The sequence below is a fragment of the Herpailurus yagouaroundi genome, unplaced genomic scaffold (genome assembly GCF_014898765.1).
Source record: "Herpailurus yagouaroundi ecotype Mexico unplaced genomic scaffold, PumYag 216, whole genome shotgun sequence".
Classification (NCBI taxonomy): Eukaryota; Metazoa; Chordata; class Mammalia; order Carnivora; family Felidae; genus Herpailurus; species Herpailurus yagouaroundi.
The window spans coordinates 7,828,522-7,854,030 of record NW_024412447.1 but is presented as its reverse complement, the minus strand read 5'-3'; the positions used below and the strand labels follow the sequence as shown (position 1 = coordinate 7,854,030).

At 54.3% G+C, this 25,509-nt stretch overlaps 2 protein-coding genes across 3 annotated transcripts in view; both read right to left on the bottom strand.

Moving 5' to 3' along the window:
* Positions 1-2,590: 2,590 nt before the first annotated feature.
* Positions 2,591-8,772, bottom strand: SERPINE1 (serpin family E member 1). Its single transcript, XM_040456033.1, has 9 exons — positions 8,634-8,772; positions 7,572-7,843; positions 6,736-6,969; positions 6,034-6,228; positions 5,069-5,267; positions 3,963-4,063; positions 3,753-3,839; positions 3,112-3,195; positions 2,591-2,799 (listed from the first exon to the last, which is right to left on the bottom strand). The coding sequence occupies exons 2-9, from the start codon at positions 7,840-7,842 to the stop codon at positions 2,762-2,764; spliced, it is 1,209 nt and encodes a 402-aa protein (XP_040311967.1). The 5' UTR covers position 7,843; positions 8,634-8,772; the 3' UTR covers positions 2,591-2,761.
* A 3,157-nt stretch (positions 8,773-11,929) lies between these two features.
* TRIM56 (tripartite motif containing 56) overlaps positions 11,930-25,509 on the bottom strand; it is a 23,395-nt gene continuing 9,815 nt past the window's right edge. For both annotated transcript variants that reach the window (XR_005784840.1, XR_005784841.1), the window contains exons 5-6: positions 23,070-23,076; positions 11,930-11,940 (exon numbers count right to left, since the gene is read on the bottom strand). The gene's annotated coding sequence lies outside the window, so the exon portion shown is untranslated. The remainder of the gene's footprint in view (positions 11,941-23,069; positions 23,077-25,509) is intronic.

The following is a 25,509-nucleotide window of genomic DNA, read 5'->3' as shown; positions in this document are numbered from 1 at the left end:
TTCCTTCCTTCCTTCCTTCCTTCCTTCCTTCCTTCCTTCCTTCCTTCCTTCCTTCCATTAAGTTTAAAATTTTAATTCCAGTAAAGTTAATCCTTTGGCTTTCTAAGGAGAGAGGAAGACTTTCCTTCCAGGTTGGATTGGGCTTTAGGACCCCTCTTACTATATAGACCCTCATGAGGGAAGAGAAGGCCTGAAAAAAGATGAATCCAAAGAGACGAGTCCATAAAGAGAAGATGCCAGACATCGGCACCCACCTGGAACACATTAGTGCACCATGTTGGAGGCTTCCAAGAAGGTCCCTGACTGTCCCTCGAGAGGGACACAGGAATGGCGGGGGCAGTGAGTGGGAAGGCCTTTCGCATAGGTCGAGTGAGTGAGGGTGAGCAGTGAACAGATGCCCCTCCTGAATTTATGTCACGATCTAAAACTGCTCCAAGGAAGTCTAACACAATTTAGAGAAAGTTATAACGTGAAGGTTCCTTTAGTTCAAGGCCTGAAATCTATCTTTATCCATGGCAGTGGGCTTATTTAAGCTTGAGAACAGGTAAGATTCTAACCAGGCAGAATGATCACTTTTGGCTGTTTTTGTGCCATTTGAAGATGTTTGTATTACCCGACCCATGGGGAGTGCCAGGCGAAGGAAACAGACTCGGTCTGGGTTTTGAGAAGTGGGGAGCGGGGCAGGTGCAGGGTGGGGCATTTGGCGGGGAAGGAGATGGCATGAACAGAGATGGGAACTCCCAGGGACAGTGGGCATGAGCAGGCCTGTCAGGGAAGGTATGAGGTGACAGGTGTTCGGGGGACCCCTCTTTCCCTTTTGACGGTGGCACCCAGTGTGGGGGGGGTGTGGAATTATGCCCTGCACACCATGTCCCTTGGGTCTTGTGCAGCCCCGGTGGTCCACCCTGTGGACTTCCCTGTGGCAGGTCTTCGTGCCTTGGGCTTGTGGGTGTGTGTTTCGTAAAGCTCCCCTTTACTGGAGAAGGGCTATGAACTGATGAGCTTTTGACTTTGTACTGTGCAAAATGTTGGAAATAAAGGCAGGGACTCTTTTGGACTATTTTTACTTATTTATTATTTTTAAAAAATATTTTAGTTGTTTATATATCAAAAGTGAAAAAGCATATAATTCAACAGTTTCAAGAATGTCGGACCCCGCATTGGGGTATCCTTACGGGTACTGTGTGCGGCTGTCACTCTCCAGTGCATGATGAGAAACAAACAAACAGACACACAAAGAACAAAGATTTTTCACTGAGGAGCACGGTGGGATGATTAGGGTCCTACTGGCTCACATTCATTCGTTCGACATCTATGTGCAATTCTTCGATGAATCGGTCTTGATGTCATGCCCCCTAGCTCGTTGGTTTTCAGAAAGATTACCTAGCTGGGGTAGTTGAGTCCAGGCTCATGGTCTCTCTCATTCTCTCTCCTCTTCCTCCTCTTTCTCAGTCTCTCTCTCTCTCCCTCTCTCACGTGTCCACTGCTCACACACAGCAGCCGGAAATGACACGTTGAAGTGAGTCACCAATGCGGCTATGAATCACCCTGTAATTGGGGAAAGTTCTGTCCTTCTAGGTCGTGCAGCCCCTTGCTCTCGTGTTCCTAAATATATTGGAAAATTTTGAAACCACTCTGTCCTCACTCCGATCTCTCTTACCCGCCACATCCTTTTGGTCCCTAAAGTGGGCTGAAGTTAGATCATCTTGCGGGGGGAGGGGGTGTCTCAGCCCTCGAGTGGAGAAGGGCGAGGAAAAGAAGGCTCGGGCAGCCACAAGGTGGCAGTGTGGGCCCCACCATGCTGGCCACCCAGCAGGGTGGCCAGTCAAGTGGCCAGACTCCTGAGATGCAATGACCAAGACCACCGAGGAACACTACTAGCTAGTTCAGATTATACATTTCTCTTGAGAGTCCTCTTTCTCTTTAACAAGCACATGTGGACAAGGCTGTGATAAATACTAGGCACACCCCGGCATCCCACCCTCCCCACCAGATGAGGGCCGAGAGCCAGGCACACATCCCACTCTCCCCGCCCCCCCCCCCCCCCCCGCCCATTCCTGCAAAATAAAGTTTGTGGGAAGCAGAAACCTGCTTCTATGAGTAAACAAGTCACCTACACTCCAAAATAATACATGCACACTGTTTCTGGGAGGGAGCCGGCCAGGTCGGAGGGGGTCTCCGCAGGGAGGCGGGCAGGTGCTCTGTCCGTGTGCAGGACCGCCGAGCCAGGGAGCACAGGCCTCGAGATGAAAGGGTGTCTCTTCCACTGGCCTTCTTTGGCCCGCCGCCAGCCTCCTCAGCAGTGGCAGACAGTGCAAGAGTGACAGCAACGTGACTGGAACGCAAATAGTGTCTACCAAGCGCACAAAAGCCCCGGTAAAGCCTTCTGGTGCCATCCTGCCAGGGTCTCGGTGGGGTCCAGGTCTGAAGACCCGGATGGGCAGAGCGATGGGCAGAAGCAGCTGTGCGTGTGCCTGTGCATGTTTTACAGTCTGCTTTGGAGACTCAGTTGAGTGTTGGCGGTCTCCCCAGGGGGCTCCACGAGGGAGTTTTCCTGAAAGGTCCTCTTCTCCATTCCTGGGAGAGGCTGAGGTCTAAGAGGCAGATTTGAAAGATTTACCATTTTTTTTTTTTTTGAAGGCAAAGGCCTTCTCTTTCTCCAGAAAAATTAATTAAAATAAAAGTTTTCTTCCTTTGGAGTTCTTTCTTCTTGGCTACATCTCCAGTTCTGTCACAGATGAGGACTGCTTCACCCTCGTGGTCAGGGTTCCATCACTTGGCCCATGAAGAGGACTGTTCCTGAGAATGGAAGAATCGTAGGAGATGAGAACGGGGAGAAATGGCATGGCTTGCCCAGCCCCATGTTTATGGATGAGCTGAGATGTGAGAATGCGAGTGAGCTGTCTGGAGTCCCAGCTTTTGGAGTGACTAAGCTAGGGCTGGGGTCCTGGCACGGTGCTCAATTTGTGACAGAGCGTCATCCCTGAAGGGAGGAGGAGGGGCAGAGTTATGGACTGGGGCAGGAGGGAGCGTCTACACCTGTCTGGACTGGTGTCTGAGGCGAAGAGACGCGGGGGCAGGGGGCAGTGGAGCCTCCCCGCCCCGGCTCACCTGTGGGGTTGTGCCGAACCACGAAGAGGAAGGGTCTGTCCATGATGATCTCCTCGGGGGCCATTCGGGCTGATACAATAATGGCTGAGAGAGAGGAAACAATGTTAGAACAGAGGGACTGGGCACTGGTGCCTGGATTGATCATAAGTGATCCATTGACACCAGCCTTCTGATGGCAGCATCGGAGGGCGACTAGGAGGCTTAGTTGTTCTTCCCGTCACAAACTTTAACAGTTTAGGGAAGTTCTCTGAGGACTGGCTGCCTCCAGGCATTTCAGAGAGATTTACCAGCTACTCACCAACAGCTATTTGTGTAACCCTTTTTAGAATGTTGATAAGCAAGTTCCTTAAGCCGACTGGCCACCATGAGCACAAAGCCAAGGCTTCCTTTGAGGGGCCTTTTCACCTTCACGGGGCCTCAGGAGCCATTGGGTGGGGGACCGGGATCCCAGGAAAAGTGGGCCTACAGCAGGCTAAGAAACTCTGGGGAGATAAGGGTGATGCCCTGAGCACCTGGTGTGGGGGATGCCCCTCTTCGAGGAGAGGCTGGTGAAGCAGGGCCGTGGGGTTCCTCCCAGACGTGGGCCCCTCCTTGGAAGTCCTGGGGGGACATTCACCAGGCCTCACCTGAGCCTGACTCACCTGTGGAGGAGGACGCCACCGTGCCGCTCTCATTCACCTCGATCTTGACTTTTTGCAGCGCCTGTGACACGTACAGTGCCTCTTCATCTGAAACAAGCGGATCCGAGTGTGGATCAGCTGGGGTTCTCAGAGATACACTCCTTTGTCCTCTCGGCCCCCCCCCCCCCCAGTCCACCAGCATAAGGAGGAGGTGGAAGGAAAATCTCTTACCTGAGAGACTCGAGAAGTCCGCCTGGTTTGGCTTAAACATGTCAGTCATCCCCAAGTTCTCCAGGGGTCTCCGGAGGTTGACTTCACTTTCCAGGGAGAACCTGTAAACAGGAGGGGGAAATAGCTCAAGCTCAGGCCGCCCCTTGTTGCCTCTGCCAGGCCCTGTCCACGTATCCCCCTCAGCTGACGGGATGGGGATAGGTGTGAAAGTGGAGGAGGGAGGCTTGGTTTTTTCACATCTGTGCGTCAGGTAAATGTAAATGACAACCCCTACCCTCACCCCCTGGAATCTTGAGGGGGGCGGTGGCAAAGGGCACGTCCTCCTGCAAGATATTTGAACAAAAATCTGGTCTGTAGATTGTGTTTCTGGGAGCGAATTCTGAAGAGGACTCCAGCAGAGAGGTTTTGGGGCACCTCTGCTTCCCATCAGGGCCCGAGTCGCCTCGGTTCTCGTTTTCTGGACGTGGGGGTGGGTGGGGGTAGAGAACACAAGGGCACCCTAAACAACTGAACCTTCCTCTTTCCCCAAGCATGGCATTGTAACAGCTGGAAATTTGGGGCAGGTGTGGTGGGAGGCTTCCTTGCCATTCTGGAATTACCCAGTCTCCGCCTTGTCCACCCTCTGTACTCCTGCAGAAGGGTTTTTTTTAATGTGCTTTGTTGGAAGCCAGCTAGAAGCTGTAGTTCTGACTGCTTTGTCTCCTTTTGTCTCTTGTGTGGATGTTGATTTGAGCAGATGGGGGTGGGAGAGGGTCATCTCAAAGGCTGATCCATCCCTCTCCCCTCCCCGCTCATTTTTCTGGCTCTGCTTTTGGTTGGCTTTTGCTGGATATTCCAAGGGTGGGGAGTGTGGGGGCAAGGTCTAGGAAAATTCCCCGCTGCCCTCTGCCCTCCAGCAGAAACAGGAGCAGAGATGAGGAGAGGAATCTTAATCGAACCCAGGCCAGAGTGTTTCCCATCAGCTTCCCACACATGTCCCTGCCCTGCAAATGTCATACTTGGGAAACATGGGGGTGGTCCCTTCAGGGAGCCTTGGGGGAGGGGAGGGGTAGAGAGAGAGAGGATTAGAGCATTGGCAAGTGTGGTGCGAGCAAGGGGTGACTTACTTGGGCAGAACCAGGAGGCGGAGCTGTCTGGTCATATTCCCTTTCCACTGGCTGATGAGCTGGGCATCCAGGATGTTGGTGAGGGCAGAGAGAGGCACCTCTTTTTCATAGGGAGCAGCAATGAACATGCTGAGAGTGTCCCCGTGGTAGGGCAATTCCAGGATGTCATAGTAATGGCCGTCGGGGGTGGAAAACTCAGCTGTGAAGACACCAAGACGGCGCACTGAAAATGGCTTCAGCTCTCTGGTTTTTCAACTAGTTCTGTCTCATCCATTCTTTCTGGAAGCCACCTCTCCACCCTGGCTTTTGAGGCTCCCTAGTCGGTGTTTTTTTTATCCCCATTTCCCTCCTCTTCTGCCAATTCAGCATCTTCTGATACTGTCTCCTTTTGGCCTTCTTTGCCTTTACCCCCCTCTCCCCCACACCCAGCCACTGATTTATCCCAGCATCTCCTTCATCTCAACTTCCACATAGGCCTTCCCCCAGCAGGATCTGTGAGCCCCTGGTGATCACCTAGAAACACGTGGGTCATGTGGTCATATTTGGGCTGGAGGGACTTTCTGGACTTTTTTTTTTTTTTTTGATGTTTTTATTTAATTTTGAGAGACAGAGAGAGACAGAGCTCAAGCGGGGGAGGGGGAGAGAGAGGAGACAGGATCCGAAGCAGACTCCAGGCTCCGAGCTGACAGCAAAGAGCCTGATGCAGAGCTCGAACTCGCCAACTGGGAGATCATGACCTGAGCCAAAGTTGGACACTTAACTGACTGAGCCACCCAGGCGCCCTGCACTTTGATCTTGCGTGATATAAAGCTACTTTCTGCTGCTCCAGTTATCCCAGTAGCTCCTACCTGGGGATTCTTTGTCAAAGATGGGCTATATTCGAGGGGTTCTCCTCCCTGAGAGGGGAGCACCCCGGGGAAGAGATGCGGTAGCTGTGGGACTTGGGGAAAGGGTTTTGTACTCACTGTAGTTGAACTTATTGGTCTGAGCCATCATGGGCACAGAAACGGTGCTGCCATCAGATTTGTGGAAGAGGCGGTGGTGGGTGCCTGACTCTGGGAAGGGCGTCTTCCACTGGCCATTGAAGTAGAGGGCATTCACCAGCATCAGGCGCGTCAGCTGGTTCACGGCCCCTTCGCCCAGTAAGTCGCCAATCATGCCTACGGGAAAGCCAGGTGAGCAGGAGGCTAAATATGTTTTGACCCTTTTAGATGGTTCCCTTCAGTCCTTTGAGGGGATCCGGTCCGGAGGCAGACGGGGGTGTAAGTGAGCCAGTCTAGCTGTGTTCAACCTGTTCATCTTCCTAAGAGTCTCAGGAAAGCTTCCCGCTCATCGCATGCTCTGGCCCTGGGATCCTGTCCAGGATCAGACCCGGACACTTAAGTCTTGCCTTACTTTGCTCCCCAAGCAGCAGTGTGGAGGAGCTGTGTGTGTTTCTTGTGGTTATTACTGTTGTCATGACATCTCACAGCCCTTTAGGGAGGCCCTTAGAGTTGGTTCGTGAGAGGGCCTACTTTGAAAACTAAGATGCTCTGATTCTTACAGCACCTGCCCTGTCTACAGAGAACAGCATGCTGATGGGGAGAGGTTGGGATTCTGGGGACTTGTTTCTAGATCCCCTTCCTCTGCAGGCCCTCGGGACTGGCCTCCGCTCCCTGCCCGCTCACCTTTCGTGTGTGTCTTCACCCAGTCGTTGACGATGAACCTGGCTCTATCCACCTCTGAGAAGTCCACTTGCTTGACCGTGGTCCGGAAGAGCCTGAAGAAGTGAGGCATGAAGCCCTTGACCAGCTTCAGATCCCGCTGGACGAAGATGGCATCGGCCGTGCTGATCTCATCCTTGTTCCACGGCCCCATGAGCTCCTTGTACAGCTGGCGGAGGGCAGGGGCCATGCCCTTCTCTGTGCCGAGGCAGGGCCGAGAGGACACATTAGCTTATGTTGAGCCGAGGGCTCCCAGCCGGGCCAACTTCCCCCAGGAGAGGCCCAACCTTGCGCATGTGGATGGGGCTCTTCTGTTCCCCCAGGGGTCTCTGGAGGGAGATTCCCTTCCAGACCTTAATCTCTTCGGCATCTCTCTCTTCTCAAAAATCTCAGGCCCTAACCCCTTTTTGGGTTAGAATACTTTTCTCTGCTTTTGACGAACCCTAAGTTTTTTCTTATCGTAAGACTAGCTGTGCTAAGCATTCACATGTATAATCCTATTTAATCCTCACAGCAGCTCTATGTGGTAGATAGTTTTATCGTCCCCATTTTGCACATGTGGAAGCTGAGGTCCAGAGGTGTTAAGGTAGTAAGTGGTGAGGCACACCTGTTTTACCACATCCCCTGGCCTGTGCCCCTTGTGACTGACTCAGAGCCCAGTAAAGATGCCCCGTGACATGGCCGCATAGGAGCTGGCTCGGCTCAGCTGGCGTCTGCCCGCCTTCTGCTTCTGGTTGCTTACACCCCTGTCCTGTGAAGACAGTGTGAGTGCCCGCCCCCTGCTCTGCCCTGTCTCTCACCATCAATCTGGAACTGCATGGCTGCTTGGATCTGCTGCCGAGTCTCTCCTCCTGTTGTCAGCTGCAACATGGCCAGGACCGAGGCCACCCCGTAAGGTGAGAAAACCATGTTGCGGTCCTTGGAGGCGCATGCCACCTGCTGAAACACCTTCACTCCAAAGTCTGTGGTCAGTCGGGCCGCCTGAGTCTGGCGGTGGTAGGAGGCCAACCCTTCACCAAAGACGAGGGCCAGGCCCAGGGCTAGGCAGGCGAAGACTGGAGACATCCGCATCCTAGAGCAAGCGGAAAAGGATCTGGTGAGAGGAGAGTTCTGGAAAGCGGCACCCCAATCACAGGCCAGGCTCCTCGGGTTCACCGCTGGCCGGTGATACCTAAACACAAGGACAGGAGTCCTTAAGAAACCCTGATGGGCTCCGATTCTGAGCCTTTCCCCTCGTCTCAGCCCCAGGGAGTCTTTTTTATTTTTTTATTTTTTTTAAGTTTATTTATTTTTGAGAAAGAGAGACACGGAGCCCGTGCTGGGGAGGGGCAGCGAGAGAGAGGGAGACACAGAATCCGAAGCAGGCTCCAGGCTCCGAGCTGTCAGCACAGAGCCCGACGTGGGGCCAGAACCCACGAACCGTGAGATCATGATCAGCCCCAGGGAGCCTTAAGTGCATTTCCACCAGTGGGACTTTGGGGAACCCCTGGCAGCACCCTGTAGCGTATCTCCCTTCCCTTCAGGAGGCCAAAAGACTAAATTGTAATAACGCCTTTGATTTGCATAATGCTCTTAATTCTCTTCTGAAGCTTTCTCAACCGTGAATTTTTTCGAGCGAGCCGGCATGAAAAGCCCCTTTCCAGAAGTAGGCTGGGTGTCCTGATGGAGAGGGACGGAGAGTCGAAGCCCCTGTTTCTGTGTGGTGGGGTTGACGGTGTGGCCTGGCCACCTTCCGTCAACTCAGGTCTGCAGTTCTCCAGGGGGAAAAAGAGGAAAAGTGAGGATCGTGGACAGAGAACATTTTATGGGAGGGGTGTTCTTCGCTTTAACCTCAGGAGGAGATGGAGTTTTTTTTCTCTTACCTGAAGTTCTCAAAGGCCCCTTGTGATTGGTGGTCTGTCCTGCTGTTGCCGAATCGTGGTGATTCTGCAGCTGGAGAGGGCGTGTGGCTCTCCTGACAGTGCTCTTGGCCCCGCAGCCAGACGCAGCTGTGTTCCTCCAGAGGCTGCCGCCTCCCTTTATACCAGATGTGGGCAGGAAATAGATGAACTCATGGTTCAGCCCCACCCACTTTCTCGCTCTGCAAGTCCCTCTGAACAGCTGGCCAGGCCCCCTCGACACCTCCCTCTGCCCAACTTGCAGAGGCGTGTGCGCGTGCTGTTCTGTGTGTACGTGTGTCAGAGGGGTCAGGAACAATTGGGCAAACCCCGGTCGCCTTGGCCCGAGGGCCTCCCTGGACTTGCTACCCTCTGCCTGTGTCTCCCTCTTTTTGGATGATCTTCCAGCTCGACCCCTGGCAGTGCCAGGTGGCCCCAAACTACCCCGTGTTTGGGATTACCTTCCCCGATACTCAGCTGGGGAAAAACAGTTTACGTTTCCTCCTTTTGGAGAAACGGGTCACCGCGTAGTTACCAAAGAAGCCGTGAACTTTTGTCTGCCAGTGCTGTCCAGTCTGTACGTGCTGGCCAGCCTGGGGAGAACACCCCTCCCTCCTCTTGGCCTCATTCCAGTGGCCAGAGGGCACGGAGCGTGCCATGTGATTGTCTGGGTTTTGACTGTCTAGGACATGAGCATGCGGAGGACTCCCTTCCGTTTTTCCCTCTTCCCTGCCAGGTGCGCGCCCGCCCGCTGGTCGATGATACACAGCTGACTCTCCCACGTGTCCAGACTCTTAAGATGCCCTCGAGGCTCTCTTTTGTGCCAACAGCCGTGTCTGGAGGGGGTTTGGGTGTGCTGGATGGGGTGATGGTGATGGAGGCTGGAAGAAACCAGGGGTTGACAGGCTAAAGACTTGGCAAGGAAGTAGGAGCCCAATGTGTAAGTTTCATTTCTTTAAGCTGCCTTCTGTGCCTGGGGAGAATTATACCTTATCCTTTCCTCGAGACACAGACACCTGGGGGGTGGTGCTGGGGCGGCCAGTGAGAGTCAGTTCGTGGCGGGTTTGTGGGGTGTGCTTCCAGGACACCGGGCTTGGGGATGGAAGACTAACTAAACAATTCTGCAGAGGGTGGGAATTGGCCAGAGACTGGTGCGTGGGACTGCACCTGGGGGCTTGGCAGGGTCAAGTCACGTGCCCAGGATGTTGTGGACAGAGGGGTGGCTGGGTGGGGAGATGATGCACTTGACCCTGGGCTCCACACGCTGTCTCACTTTGTGTAGGTGGTGGGGTTCAAGTGAGAGTATCCATGGAGACAGCGGATAGCAGAATCACAGGAAGTTTAAGTGGGTGGAAGCTTCGGGATATTTGTTTTGGATTTTTTCAGTAAGCAGATACCAAGGGCAACCACAGCTGGACGGCTTTCCCACTTTTTACTCTGCCTCTGCCTGTGTTTTCTCTGTTGCCCCTAGGAGTCAGGTGGGGAGGGGGTGGCAGGGAAAAAAGGGGAAACTTCCGTCGGAAAGTTAGGATCACCCACTCTTTTCAAGTACAGGACTGTTCCCATGTAACTGCTGCTTGTTTATGTCCTTTTCTTTTCTTGGTCTCGTTTGGAGTCTCTGAGAGAGTGGTTAAGCATGAGAAGGTGGTTACTTCTGATCTCTTTCAAGTGGAGAAGACAGAAGTGAAGCCCCCAACCCATCTCCTACCCCCCAGAAATGCCCCCAGTGCCCTGCCCTCCACCTCTGGGGCTCAAGGGGGATGGGGACATGGGCATCCAGGTTGGGAGTGCCAAGCCCCAAGTTAGAAGGGCAGTGGGTCGAGACCTGGTTGAAAGGGGCTCCCTTGAGGTGCCCCACTGCCCATCCTCTCCAGCCACTTCAGCTGACCCTCCTTCCCTTCTTTTGTTGGCCATCCAAGAACCATTGTCCTGGACCTGATGGATGATCCTGATGCCATTCCAGAAAAGACACTCTGTTCCCAGGCATGGAAGGGAGCAGCTCTATGTCCTGTTGGGGAGAAAGGGGACATGACTTATGTTGAAAACACAAAGAGCTGACTTAATCAGGGTTTTTTCCAAAACTGGAGGGAACGTGTAGGTATCTGGTGGGTGTAGATTAGAAACTGAGGCAAGGCCCGGTGTAACTGGGTCCCATGCTGGGGTTTCTGACTCTTCCTTTGACTTTCTCATGAGCTAGGGCCGCTGGATGATCTAAGCCCAGACGTGACCGTGACCATGGTGCCTGTTGCTCCTCTGTGTGTTAAGGCCTTGCTTCCACCCTGTCTGCCCTCTGGAGACCTTCCACACATCACAGTGTAGCCGGATCGCCCCGCCACCCCCAGACAGACTTCCCTGCGACGCCCTTCTCAGAATCCAGCCTGATTCAAGGGGCCACATCACTATCCCTCCTTCCCCCGAACCCCAAACAAAGCCTTGACCCAATCACCTTGCTCAAGCCGTGGCTCTTTTGTAAGGGGTCAAACAGCAGAAAGAGAAAAGTCCCTGCTTTTGAAATTGCTGGATCTCTGATTCCCAGAGGGTCAGAGATAAGAGCATGAGTTACAAGACTGTGGATTTCTGGGGAAGTTTCAGTTCCAGCTAATTGGGAAAGATGTTTCCATCTGTCCGCTAGCAGGTGGTTCATGACTAGACCACACTCACGCTTTCCGTGACTGTCCCCCCACCCCATGCCCATGGGCCCTGGCAGCCCTGGTTCTCTGTGGGCCTATGTTCCCTTCAGTCTTTCACCTCCTGTCCTTCAGCTGCCCTCTTTGCCTACCCCCTTCTCTTCCTCTTTGCTCTCCCAGCACCACTACCTGCTTTCTTTTTCACTTTCCCTTTCTCTCTCCGAGACTCCCTTTTCTTGACTTCTCTATTCAACCCATGGTCAACTGGTCTACTCCACTAGCCTCAGCCAGCCAGGGGAGGTCTCTCCCATTTTCCCTCTCTCTCTTCCACTCTCTCTGACTCAGTCCCCCTTCCCTGGCTTCCCCTCTTGAAGAATCCCTTTTACAGTCAAATGCTCTGCTCCAAGTCTTCCTGCAGGGCGGAGAGTGCTGTCCCCTATCAGTTACACAGGCTCCCTGGAATGTTGGAGCTGGCCTCCTGATTCTTGGTGATTTCACTGGGAGAGCTGGGGGTGGGAGCAGAACAGGGTCCTACTAACTCACAGCGCTATTTCTGGCCTGGTTGCTCTCCAAACAACACAACACCAAAAATAGCCTGTGTTTAGGCTGGGCTGGCTCTGCCCTTCTCGTAGGAGTGAGCTGGGGTGAGTGCCCTGTGTCCCTCCCTGCCTATCCTTGCTTAAGATCTTGACCCTGGAACCCCGACAGACACGGGCCACCTTGGCCCGTCTCTCCTCACACTGGTACCACGCCCAGCGCGTCTCCCCTTCCTCTGCCTGCATAACCACCTCCATCTCCCTTTCCCAGCCACCGCCAGCCTTCTCTCCTTAAATGCCTGTAACATGACAGCTTGAGGAAGGCAGAGGGCAGCCCCCAACCCGTCTCCTTCCCTCAGTCTCAGCCCCGCTTGTCCACAGTTGCTTTTTTTCTGCAGTTATATCCCTGCGTTTCAGAGCAGGAGGGTCTGAAGAACCATTTAATGCAGCCCTTCGAATTTGCAGGCATGGGCCCTGAGGTCCACAGAGGCTGCATGATGTGTTTGAGTCCACACGGTGCCATCCGGTGAGGGGGAACGGTGGTCACTGCAGTGGATGGACCCGCCTGGTCCCAGATCTGACACCTTGCTGGTCATGTGTCTTTAGGTAAAACTTAACTTTTGGGTGCTTTGGTTTTCCGTTTTGCAGCTAGGTGCAGATGACAATTTATAGGTAGGTTGAGAATGATCCCCATCCCTCAAGGTTGTTGGGGTTACATGAAATATTGTCCCCAAGTGTCTGACATGTTCTAGGCTCTCACTAAGTGGTGGCCACTCTTGGTCGGGAAGGAGCCAGAACAGGAACCCAGATGGCTTGAGCTGTTAATTTCAATACAATGTGAGTTCCTTGGTGTGGGTGTTCTTTTCACTTCCCTTGGCCTGTACTGAGTGTTGACATCAAATGCCTCGGGCCCCGGGTGGCCGGTGACAGGAGGGAATGGCTACCAGCCCCTCTTGTCCACTTCAGGCCGGATCTTCTCTTTTCAATGTTTATTTATTTTTGGGACAGAGAGAGACAGAGCATGAATGGGGGAGGGGCAGAGAGAGAGGGAGACACAGAATCGGAAACAGGCTCCAGGCTCTGAGCCATCAGCCCAGAGCCTGACGCGGGGCTCGAACTCACGGACCGCGAGATCGTGACCTGGCTGAAGTCGGACGCTTAACCGACTGCGCCACCCAGGTGCCCCGGGATCTTCTCTTTTCTACCCCCCCGCCTGGTATGCTCCACTGGCTGATGGGCAGATTTCGATCTTAGGGAGATCTTCCTTTGTGGGCTCTGTTTGCATGTGGACTTCACTGACATCTGACACTTGTGTCCCAATCCCTCGAGCATACCAGGACGGAGGGGGGCTTGTTTTAGTGAAAGGTAAAAACCAAACTGAGTTTGACCTGTTTTCTTGGTCCCGGCCCACTGGACCCACTCTCTGCCACCCTCGTCCACTATCTCTTGTTGAGTCTCCATAACTCTTTACCCATTGCACATACTTTCCCAATCTCAACGGTCCTGTGTGTACTTACTAAACTCACTGTGCTGTCGCCACGCCTCATTTATTTTTATGTCCTGGGGTGCCCCTTGGAGGCTCTCTCATAATGTCAGAGTTCAGTAAGCATTGGAGACCCCCCCTACCCCCAAGGCAAGAATGAGCCTTCTCTCTTGGGGGAAAGAAGCAGAGAGAGTAAATGGGGCCCACTGTGGCCACAAGGGGAAGTTTAACGGGCCGGGAAGGGTGGGGTGTGCAATTTTTCGGGTAGCTGTGACCACAGAGCCTGATGGTGTCAGCCAGAACGAGGCGCCTGTGGGGCGCCCCAGGGCCACCCCAGGGCCACCTTCCATTTCTCTTTACTCACGAATGTGGATTGTCCAACTCTGATTCACTTCTTTTATCTTTACCAGAACTTGTTCCTCATTCTCTGAATTCCTGAATCTCCCTTTGTAACTTTCTCTGGAACACATCCTGTCTTTTTTTACCCTGGCTGTTGCGTGAATCTTGGCTTCCCCAAAACGGCCAAATAGTTGTTGACAATGAATGCTCAATGGTGTGACCTAGAGACATCTACGCTTCTCTCTCCCCGAGAGAACAGACACAGGGACAGGAGCAGAAGATCAACGGACGTGCGACAATTAGATTAAAACTTAAAACTGCCTGCACGTGAAGTTGTGAGACTTGGGCTTGAGGGTGGAAGGAAGGCTTCCCAGAAGCAGAGGGACGGTGCTGGGTTATGAGGGAGAGGCAGCGTGGCCTTGGCAGAGAAATGGGGATGGGGTGGGCCCGGGAGGTGCAGAGCCGTTTGGGGGAAGGGAGGAAAACGTGCCCATCGTCTCTCTGCGTCTTCGTCTCCAGGGAACAACTTCTCTTCTGGCTGAGGCTTCCTTCCCGTCTCTGCCTTGTTCTCTTGTCGGCTTTTGTGTTGCAGGCCTCTGCTTTTCCATCTCCTCAAAAGAGATGTTCTTGCTCTAGTCTGGATCCTGGCCCTGGGCACCGCTGTTTTACTGAGCGAATGCCCAGAAAGACAGTGACCCCGGGTCAGTGGGGGACCTGTGGGTGGCGGAGGTCCCAGGGATGAAGCAGCCTGAGTGATGCAGTACAGATGGAATTTGCCACTGGAGAGTCAGGGGCCCCTCGAGTCACTGACCATTCCTTCTCCCTCACTTCCTTGCCATATGGAAGCAGGCTCTACTGTGTGTCTTTCCATCTGAGTCAGCCTGGGCTACTTGGTGAGCAGCTGGCCTGATGAACGCTAATGCATTCAGGCTGCTGGTGTGCTCCTTGGATTTGCCAGGGCCCAGATATGCCAGGTTATATACCATAACCTTTCCCAGGATTCCAAGCCGTAAGGGCCGGGGAGGGCGGGTGTGGCGTGTCTGCTCTCAACACAGGACTCTGAGGGTCATCAGTGCGCCCGCGCAGTCCCGGGTCTGGTTATCATTCTTCCTTCCCAGAGCCTCCCTAAGACCGACACCATGGCTTGGAACAAGACGCTTTGCATAGAAAGAGGCAGATGCGGCCCGAGGACCAGCGGGAACCTCTGGGCAGCTTCCTTTGTTCCCCTGAGCCTGTTTTCTCTGGAGAGAAAATGTTGCCGTTTTCATGATAGTGTAGTTAGGATTTCAAAGGACAGCACGGATGAAATGACCGAGTGCATCTATCTCTACAGAGAAAGCGACCTGTAGGTTTCAGTTGACTTTATTATTATTTTTTTTTAATTTAGTTTTTGGGGGAGAGCACAAGCGGGAGAGGGGCAGATGGAGGGGGACAGAGTATCTGAAGCAGACTCTGTGCTGACAGGTTGACAGCAGCAAGCCCGATGTGGGGCTCGAACTCACAAACTGTGAGATCATGACCTGAGCCGAAGTCGGATGCTCAACCGACTGGGCCACCCAGATGCCCCTGTCTCAGTTGACTTTAAAACTTGCATTCTTCTTCTTTTCTTTTCTTTTTTTTTTTCCCCTGTGCTTCCTCTCAAGAGCCCCTTGGTTTCCTGAGGGTAGACTGGGTTCCTGTGCCAGAGGGGGTAGCTAATCAGGTCTTTGGGTAAGGGATCCCAGAAGCTCAACGGTGGGGCTGGACAGGGCCTCCACCAGGACAAGGAAGGCCACCAAGGGTTCTGGCCCACATATGTCACTGGCAGGAGAGGACCAGGCTTCCTGTGGATGCCGGACAAAAGTATTGTCACCATGTTAAGAACTTGGGGACACCTGGGTGGTTCAGTTGGTTGGGCGTTGAACTCTTGATTTCCGTTCAGGGGATTGAGCCCCACATTGGGCTCTGCACTGCCTGTGCAGATCCTGCTTGGGATTCTCTCTCTCCCTCTCTCCTGCCCCTCCCCGTGCTCGCTCTCTTTCTCCACATAAATACAGTTAAAAAGAAAAAAAAAAAAAAGAAAGAAAGAACTTGGATCTGAAGCAGGTGCTCCAGGCCAGCGGTGCCTGCTGTCCATCCTGTTCTGGGACCCAGAATTATAACATGCCCTTCTCTTGAGTCCCTTGCCTGGGGGGCCTTGCTGTGCCCCCACAAATGTGTCAAGAAGTATTAGGACTGTGAGTAAAGGCTGATGCAGGCAGAGCAAATAACTTATTCACATGCAGTGTGGGGGTGCTGGGGGAGGGAGCCGGGCCTGTTGGGTGAGGGGAGCCCAGATGGCAACGTGAGGCAGTTCAGGCCTGAGAAGGGCTCCGGGGTGGGGGGCAGGGCAGGCTAACCTGGGGGATATTTAACACCCCAGGAATCAGACTTAGGCTCTTTCCTGGAGCTGCCATGCGGGCTGGGGTCTAGGGCAGGAAAGGGGAGGCATGAGCCACCCCCACCCGCACCTGCCCCTTCTCCCGACCTTGTGCAGCTGCATGGGAAGTGCCATGGGCAGGGCGGTTGGCACAAGTGGGGCAGTCTTGCCTGTCACGTCCACTATCCACCCCCTGCCCCATGACCACAGTGGAGACTGGCCTCAGTCTTGGCCTATCTGGGCTCCTTGGCTTCCTTAGAGCCAGAGCGGGTCCTGCACCAGATCTAAGGAGAAACTGATCAGGGATCATGAAGTTCCAGCTTGTAAGGTTTGTCCCCATCTGTGGGAAACCTCCTCATGTGTCCGCCCCAGGCTTGCTCACTGAGCTCACACTGCCCACCACCAGGCGGGGTAGGGCTTGCCCACCCACAGTGGACACACCGCCCACCACGGACGCTCTGCAGGCCCCACGGAAGAGGCCTGAGGCCCTGACCAAGGAGGAGTGTCAGCTTCCCACTTCCTGCTTCCCACTTTGCTGTCTTCGGCCCCTGTCCTCGCCATGAATGGTCGAGGTCCTGGCCAGTGGCCAGCACTGTCTGGACAGGAGGAAACCAGGATGTGAGGTCTGGCGATGGTGGTGGCGGCGGGAGTAACACAGAACACTGAGTCCTCAAGAGCAGAAATTCCACCGGAAAGAAAACAATGCGCTGAAGACAGTCACCCTCTGGGGAGCATGGGGGCAAGGAAAGGGACGGGGCCTTCCGGCCCCAAGCAGGTAAACAACCCCCAGCCTAGGGAAGCCCTGTCATGAACTGTCTTCCAGATATGAATGCTGGCGTGGAAGGCTGGAGGCCTGGGTCCTGCTTCGGGACAACTGGGAGAAATGGTCCTCTGCACCCTCTCTGGCCTTCTAAGGCAGATGAGCTCCTACAGGGGAAAAACAGGGTCTCCTGCCAAGGTCAGGAGGATCGTAGGGAGGCCAAAGGCAGAACTGAAGGAGCATCTGGCGAAGAAGGCCAGTCATGCTGGGGCTGGGATCACCCCGACCCCAAATGGCCAGTCGGCTGCCAGAAACCAAGTCAAAGGCAAGTCTAGGTTCTAGGATAGGATTTGCGGAGGTTGGAGCCTCTGAGCGCTCCATTTGGGACGAAGGCGGTCAGGCCAGCCCAGTGTGGAGGCCAGCCTAGGGCTCCCCACTGTGTGCAGGGCTAGGGGTGAGAGGTTCCTTCCTCTTTCGGAGCTCAGAAGAAGCTAACATTGGAAGCGACAGAAAGAAACACCCAACCGGGGCTGCAATGCCCCCAGGATGCATCCCAGCCTCCCACGCTGGGAAGGCCGGGGATGCTGAGACTTCGAAAACTCGTGCCAGGCTGTCTGGATTTGTGGTTGCCCCTGTCTATTTCTTTAGGCAGTTTCTTTTCTTTTTTAAATGTTTTATTTATTTTTGATAGGGGGAAAGAGAGCGCGAGTCAGGGAGGGACAGAGCGAGAGACGGAGACAGAGGATCTGAAGCAGGCTCTGCACTGAGAGCAGTGAGCCCGATGCAGGGTTAGAACCCACAAACCGTGAGGTCACAGCCTGAGCCCAAGTCATCCGTTCAACCAACCAAGCCCCGCAGGTGCCCCTATTTAGGCAGCTGCCGATCTGCACATCTCTTCATTCCTAAAGTGCTGGGTCTGCATGCCTTTTCTTCAGAGTTGCAGGGAAAAGTCCCCTTTCCCCGAACTGCCGCGGTCCCAGTGGCTAAAGTGTGCAGAGAAGTTGCTGTCTGCCAGGCCCTGCTGTCCTCTCATTACCTGCGTTCGTTCTCATCTGGCTCGGAGATTGGGGATGGTGCTGTCCCATTCTACAGATGAGGAAACCGCCACAGAGATGGGTTGGATCTCTTGCTCCGGGTCCCTCAGCTAATGAGAGGGAGCTGGCTCCAGCACGCCCTGCCTCCGTTCTGTTTTTCGGCGCCACAGCTGTCCCCGTGGTGTCCCCTGTGGGCCTGTGCCCCTAACCCCCCGACCCAGGATAGGGCCCGGCTCCGCCCTCACTATATCCCACGGCTCCCCTTCCCATCCCTGACTCCTTCCTTCAGAACCTTCCTGTCCTCTGAGCAAGGAACTGATTCTGCCTCAAGCCGTAATGATTGACCGTTTCATACCCTCGAAGGCCACGCTCGCTTGGGAGTTGTGACATCCTGTGCTTCGTCCAGTGGCCCTCGGCCCCAGCTTCACATTAGGCTTACCCAGGAGCTTTCAAAAAGCCGTGAGAGCCGGGCCCATCGCTGATGATTTGAATCTTGAATCAGAATCCCAGGATGCTGATTTGGTTTGGTCTTTACTGGCTCCCCTTTGGGATTGAGATTGCAGCCTTAGACCACCCCAGCCAGGGGTGGGGAGTTTCAGACCCGTGTGCTTTCCCCCACCCCCACCCCCCAGGTGGCTTTTGGAGACAGGGATCTCATCGCCCCAGAAAGAATCTACCGGAGGCCCTGAGCCCAGGTTGCCTGGTGACAGAGCACACTGCCCTTTGACCCATAGGCTCGGTTAGCAGTTTCTGTGCCCTGTTCACGTTTGTGGGCTGGTTATCTGTGGACCTTGGACTGCAGGCTCGACTTTGAGATGGGTGGAGAAGGCAGAGAGGACATGAGAAGCTGGTCAGGGCATGGAGGCGCTGTCCTCACCTTCAGAGCCAGAGAAGCCAGAACTGGCCTCGAATGCCTCAGGAGAGGTACCCGTGAAATGCTCGGGAGGCCCCCGTGGGAGCGGGCCTGTGAGCTAGACCTGAAAGAATGATCTGCAAGCATTTGCAGAGAACTGCGTTTATTGCTTTTTCTGCCCGCGGGGCGTGTAAAGGTGCTGGGGCCGAGGATAAGGGTCTGGCCCTGGAGGGCCTTAGGGCCCCGTTCCGGTAGAAAGACAGACAGCTGTAAAGACACGGAGTTCCAAGGAGGGGTGTGCCAAATGCCTCTTGAGTAACACAGGAGATCAGGCATCCAGCCAAGGGATGTCTGAGGCCTGGGGGCAGGCGGGAAGAGTCCAGGGACCCGACCTTTGGGATAAGGCAGAGAGGCTTGGTGTAGAGGATGCGGACGACATGTCAGGCTGGAGAAGCAGAATCATGTGGGGAGAAGGGCCCGAGAAGGAAGGAGCCCAAAGAGCAGCCAAGGGATCTGCCCTGTGTAGGAGCCCGGCACTCTGCTCCTTGCTCGTCACCCACTCGCCCAGACCTGCTCTCTTAGTCAGTCCCCGTGCTGGGTGCTCCTGCCCCTGCAGCTCTGGGGTGGTGATGAGGCCCCCGTTATTCATGGCCCAGACCGACAGCTGGCTCCCTCAGGCACACTCCCTCTTTCCCAGGGTGCAGCCCCAGCCTGCCAGCTCACCTCCCTATAGGGCTGGCCCAGACCCAGACGGCCTCTGTCGGTCTTGCCACGGTCATCAGGAGCTCAGGGCCATGCGGGTGGACACCCCTCCCTCCTTCCTCCTGAGCCCTCAGCCCTGCACCGGCCAGCTCTGTCAAAGGATATGGCGGTCTGAGGAAGCAAAAGGGCAGTCTTCTCTTTTCCAAGGTCTAGACCCTTCCAGTGGAATGACAGCGGGGCCAACAGGAGAGCTTTAGGGTCCAGGAAAGCTGGGGGGGGGGGGGGGGAACCTTCTTATTCTGAGCTCCTGTTTTAATTTTTTAAAAATATTTTATTTATTTTTGAGAGAGAGAGAGAGAGAGCAAGCGCGCGCGCACACAATAGCAAGTGCAAGCGGGGAGCAAGTCCCTCTCTAGACGGGGAGACAGAATCCCAAGCAGGCTCTACACTGACAGCACAGAGCCCAATGTGGGATCGAGAGATCATGAAGTAGGACACTCAACCAACAAAGCCACTCAGGCGCCCCATACTGAGAATTTATTTATTTTTTTAAATGTTTATTTATTTTTGAAGGAAAGAGAAACAGAGGATCCGAAGTGGGCTCTCCACTTTCAGCGCAGAGCCTGATGCGGGCCTCAAACTCACGAACCGTGAGATCATGACCTGAGCTGAAGTTGGACGCTAAACCAACTGAGCCACCCAGGCGCCCCCTGGGCTCCTGTTTTAGACTAGCGCCAACAGACCCCGTTCTGCTCTGAGTGTATCAAGTAGACCTAAACCCCCAGGATGGGCTCAGGGGACCTGTGTCCTCAAGTGCTTATCCTTTCAGGAAATGGCGGGTCCCCCTCTGTTTTGTTCTTGTCTGCCTGTGGTAGCGGCTTACCCGGGAAAATGGGGCTAAGGTGGGAGCTGAGCCCAGACGGAAAGCCCCTGACTCGGGAACTCCCTGTTATGATTTCTGCGAACCCCAAGGGACTGTAGGTAAGGGGAAGGACGTCTTGTTGTGTCTGGCACACCGGCCTGGTTTCCGGGCTGAATCAGGCACATCGTCAGCGCAGCAGGTGGAAGGCGCGGGTCTGTCACTCCTGGTCTGGGGCCGAGGTTCCCCACCCTTCTGCTCTGACAGGGCTTTCCTGCCAGTGGACCATGAACTCAGCAGCTGGACAGGAGTGTGTGTTTATGTGTGTGGGGGTCCTGGTATATGTGCCAGGTCTGTGTTAATTGCCGGGCCTCCTGACGCCTCCCGGGTTTCTCAACAAACCCAGTTCATGTGAGCAAGAACAGTGTGGGTGAAAGAGGGAAAGTGGGAAGGCACTCATAACGGCGGGGACAGGATCTCCATCTGCCATATCTATCCCCTCCATCTACACTGCCTGATTTCTGGTTTTCCCACCCATCTCTGGCCTCTAGAATGTTCCACACACCCCCTGCTGTTCATATGCAAATCAGCTCTTCACGGAGCCTCCCAAGGGGGCTTGGATCCTACCTTTTCCCCAAAGCCATTCCAGCATCCTCCAGGCCACCCTAAGTTGTTTCTCCTTCGAACTTGAACACGCTTATGATCAGACACACCATTCAGCATTGGAGGGCTCTTCATCTATACCACATGTGTTCATTTTGTTCTCCCTACTGGGTCGTGTGCCATTTAGAGGTAGGAAATGTTTGGGTCTGTGCTTTCCTCCTCTGCCCCTTAATACTGCCCCACGTGGGCAGGACTTGGGCCTGACAGCCAAGTACCTTGAAGTTAACATTGCCTTTGGAGAATCCAATTAGGAAGAAACCCGGTTTAGGAGAGGATATTAGCCCTCTGTAGAAATTACCTAGGAGACTGTCTGTCTGTAAATATCCGAAATCCAATTAAGGAGACCTGGGTGAAACCTCAGAAGAGCAGATAAGATTGCAATTGATTTTAGGGACCTAACTGCATTGTCTTCTGCCTGAGGGAAAATGCCAACAGAGGAGAGAGTTCCTTCTCATTATAAATGGGGGATCCAAGGAGATCCAGCTTGGGGCCGGGTCTCTAGGCTGTGCAGGACAGTTGGTGCTCTGTCCTAAAACCTCAGGGGGCCGGGCCCTGGGACTGGCTTATCCTGAGGTGGTGTGGACACCTCAGGCTATCATCCAGCCATTAAAATCATCCAATGGCCTGGCCTTGTTCTAATTCCATCCTCAGCAGTTCCATTCTGAAGCCCCCAGGAGAGAGGTGCCCCGGTGCCTGGGGATAGTGGCTCTGTCGGTAAACTAACGAGCTGGCATTTGGTTCCTAACGCTACCCTTTGGGCGTCTTGTATGCACGCTTGACGTCAGTACGCCCCGAGATCGGTTTGTCCATGGTGTGTACATGTTAGTTGGAGAATCAAGTGCTGGGCTGTGATGTGATGAAACTCCACAGAGAAGTCACTTCATCTGGGTGACCAGCTACTTACCCCAGCTGGCCACGTCTTCCCTCCACATCTTTGTTCTTGCTGTTTGCATTGGTAACTTAGAGGCAGGGCCCAGTAAATGCTTTCTGTATGGTGGGCTGGTTGAGTGGTGGTGCATGGGGGTGGAAGGAAAAGAGCTCAGCCCAGGTGTTTTGTGCCCAGAAGGTGTGGGGAGAAGGCACGTGGTCCCAAGAGGTGAAGGCAGGAAGGAACCATGAACTCTGACTAGACATCCCCTATGTGCCAGACGCTGGCTGAGTGTGTTCATATTCTTTATCTCATTTATTCATTTGGGAGCCCCATGGGATATCTCACTGCCTCCATTACACAGGCAAGGAACCGAGGTCCAGAGAGGTTAAGAAACCCATGCGGGTGTCCCCTGTTAGTGAGTGACAGAGCTGGGATAAAATGAGGCTGTCCTCACCCTGAATCCCTTTCTTGGAGGGAAAGACCCCAGAGGGAGAGCATATCACCTTCTGTGTTAGGAGAGGGGCTTGTGGGTGGAGAGGTGGACGGGGCATGGGGGCATTCCTGGAGAGCTCTGCACCTTGCCCGCTCCCCCAGCACCTGCCCTTGGGAGGCCCTGTGGTCCTCGACTGAGGATCAAATGGTAGGAAATGATAGCCTTAGGGAAATTCCAGTCTTGCTTCTTTGATGGGGCTCATGCCTGCCTGGGAACATCCTAATGGCATGCCTACCGCCATGTGTTTTATAAGACCACAGAGATACACCCCCTCTCTCATATCAACACCAGCGAGGATGCTTGGCTCCAGCCACAGGCAGGATCCCAGGTGTGAGGCGTGGTACTGTTTCCCCAACATCTGGACTCATTTCTCCCTGACAACCCCCAGTCTAGCTTCTGACTCCCCCGACCGCCCGTTTCCAGATGTTGCTTAGACATCCCAGCCTCCTTACCTTCGCTCTCTCACTGCCCTCCTGAGCCCTTGGAGGGAGGTGGAGGTGCTGTGTCTCCCTGAGCATGGACATGGGTGCCCTCAGGTGTCTGTAGGCTTCTCGCTGCCCCTGCTGTTCCTGGGTCTCCGTTCTTTTCCCCAGAGATCACTAGGAGCAAGGGGCTGGGCTGCCCGAGGCCAGCTCTCCATCACTCCCTGGGGAGGTGCCCTGCAGGAGGCCTTCTGGGGAAGCCACACCTGCTTCATGCCTTCTGGTGATATTTTTCTTTATCTCTCTTCCTACTGATTTCCCACACGACCCCATCCCACCCCCAAAAGATACCTCTGCCCTGAAGCACAGCATCTCTTCAACTTCCAGACTCTTCCTGGCAGGAGAATCACAGAAGCTTGAGGGGATGCAGGGAAGGGGCCAGGAGAGTGAGGTAGGAGGTGAGGGGCCTGCAAAGCTGTCCTTGCTAGGAGACGTGTCTGGGAGCACTGGCCCCCTGGCATAGGCAGAGGCCTTCTTGTGTTCTAGCCTACTTCCCAGCGGTAGGAAGCCCACAGAAAAGTGATCTGGGGGTTTCTGCCTTCCTTGAACTTGGGGCTGGGGAGCCTCCCACACAGTCTGAGGGACAGCAGGAAGGGAGGTGTTAGGGAGTGGGCTACAGGAACATTCCTGCCTCAACTCTGCAGGGCCTGGGTGGGGAGAGCCAGGCCTAGGTTGCCCAGTCCCCTTCTCTGCTCTCAGGCCTCTGCGGTTCTGCCAGGAAAAGTCTGGAAGCTGGGGTGCTGTGTTTCAGGGCAGAGATATCTTCTGGGGGTGGGACGGGATCATGTGGGAAGTCGGTAGGAAGAAGGATAAAGAAAAACATCAACCAGAAGGGATGAAGCGGGTGTGGCTTTCCTGGAAGGCCTGGTGTGTGCAGTGCTTCCCCGGGGAGTGATAGAAAGCTGTCCCTAGGCAGACCACAGCTGGCGTTGGCCTCTGCCCAGCCCCTTGCCCAGCTCCTGGTGATCTTGTTCGTGTTACATAATCTCTAACCTCACCTTCCTCATTTTTAATCTCTCTCTCTCTCTCTCTTTTTTTTTTAACGTTTATTTATTTTTGAGAGTGCCTGAGTGTGAACAGGGGAGGGGCAGAGAGAGAGGGAGACACAGAATCCGAAGCAGGCTCCAGGCTCTGTGCTGTCAGCACAGAGCCCGACGTGGGGCCCAAACCCATGAGCCATGAGATCATGATCAGAGCTGAAGTCGGGAACTTAGTCGACTGAGCCACCCAGGCGCCCCTCACCTTCCTCATCTTTAAACCAGGGAAGGCAGTAATACTACTTCCTAGAACTGTTAAGGGCACAAAATGAGATAATACATGTAAAATGGGGCCTGGTTCAGAGTAAATGCTCAATAGATACCATTGATTGATTGATTGATTGATTCATTCATTCATTCATTCAGTATCTACTATACCCCAGGCACGTAGGTTAGATCAGTGCATGAAATAGACAAAATGCCTTCTGGGGCTTGCATCCTTCCAGGGTAGCAACTGGGGGGGGAAACACAAACAATAATCAATAAACAGGATAAACAATTAAGTGAAATAGCACCTTAGAAGGTTAAAGGAGTGGTGGGAAAGAGAAAAAGGACAGCACAGCGGGATTACTATCTTTCCCCCCCAGAATTTGGATAACTTCTATTCATGCCTCCCTTCTAAGGAGGAGGGATAGTTGTCTCTTGCCCCAGGGCCTGTCCTCTCCTCCCAGGGCTTCCTCCGACCTTAGGGACGGTGACTAGGGTTTTAGCACAGATTCACTCATTTGTTCTTTCAACCAACAAATATTTACAGAACACCTGATCATGGAATGCTCCATGTGAATCAGAAGTTCTTGTCCTGAGGGTTTGGCAGGGGAGGAAAGAACCGTATGAATAATCGAGGTGAGAAAGTAACTGGGGTCACCAGACAAGAGTGCCCAGGCACTGGCGGGGAGGAGCGGGTCTGTGTGCCCTCCTGCTGACCTACAACCTCTGTGTCCCGGCCTCCCCCATAGGACTCGGGGGCCATTCTGTCTCCCCGTTGCTCTGGCTGTTTTCAGCTGGTAAGTTGATGGACTCTCCTGACCTGAGTGTTAAGGGGAGAGAAAATTTCTGAGGGGGAAGAGACGTTTTCTGAGTTAACCCTTGAGCAAAATCAAGAGCAGAGCGCCCCATTCCCTGGCCCTCAGCAGGAGGAGGGATGCTGTGACCATCTGCCTAGTCGCGTGCCCCGCCTGTGACATGTGCCCGCCTTCCCCCGCCCCTACAGTGGGGCCCCTGCTGCCCTTCTAGAGAGGGCGGCCTGACCCTGGCAGAGCAGTGAAGGGGAAAGAGGCCCCCAGAGTCTGTGGCCACAGTATCCTGCAGCAGACCCCAAGGCCGTGGGGAAAGGAGGCAGCCAGGCCTGCAGAAGAGGAGACCCAGGTCTGAGGGAGGAGGCTTGGCCACATGGCTAGGAACCCCAGACCGTGTGTGTCTGACCACAGAGGCAGACGCTCCGTCTTGGGGTTTGGGGCCTGGAACAGGCCGTTCTCCCCACAGTTACCGCTCACATGGACCGCGGCAGCCTCTCCTGCGCCCGGCCCCCTCAGCTGCTGAGTCATGCTCCCCGGGGTTCACGAGGCTCCGGTCCAAAGCCAGGCTGAGTCATTCGATGATGAATTGCGGAATTCTTTTTCAGGCTGTCACCGCAGCAGTGGTGGGCCCTGACTCCCACCCCCTGCTTCCCCACCAGGCCACTCAAAACATTGTCTCCTCCGCTGTCTTCTCTTCTCCGTCTTGCT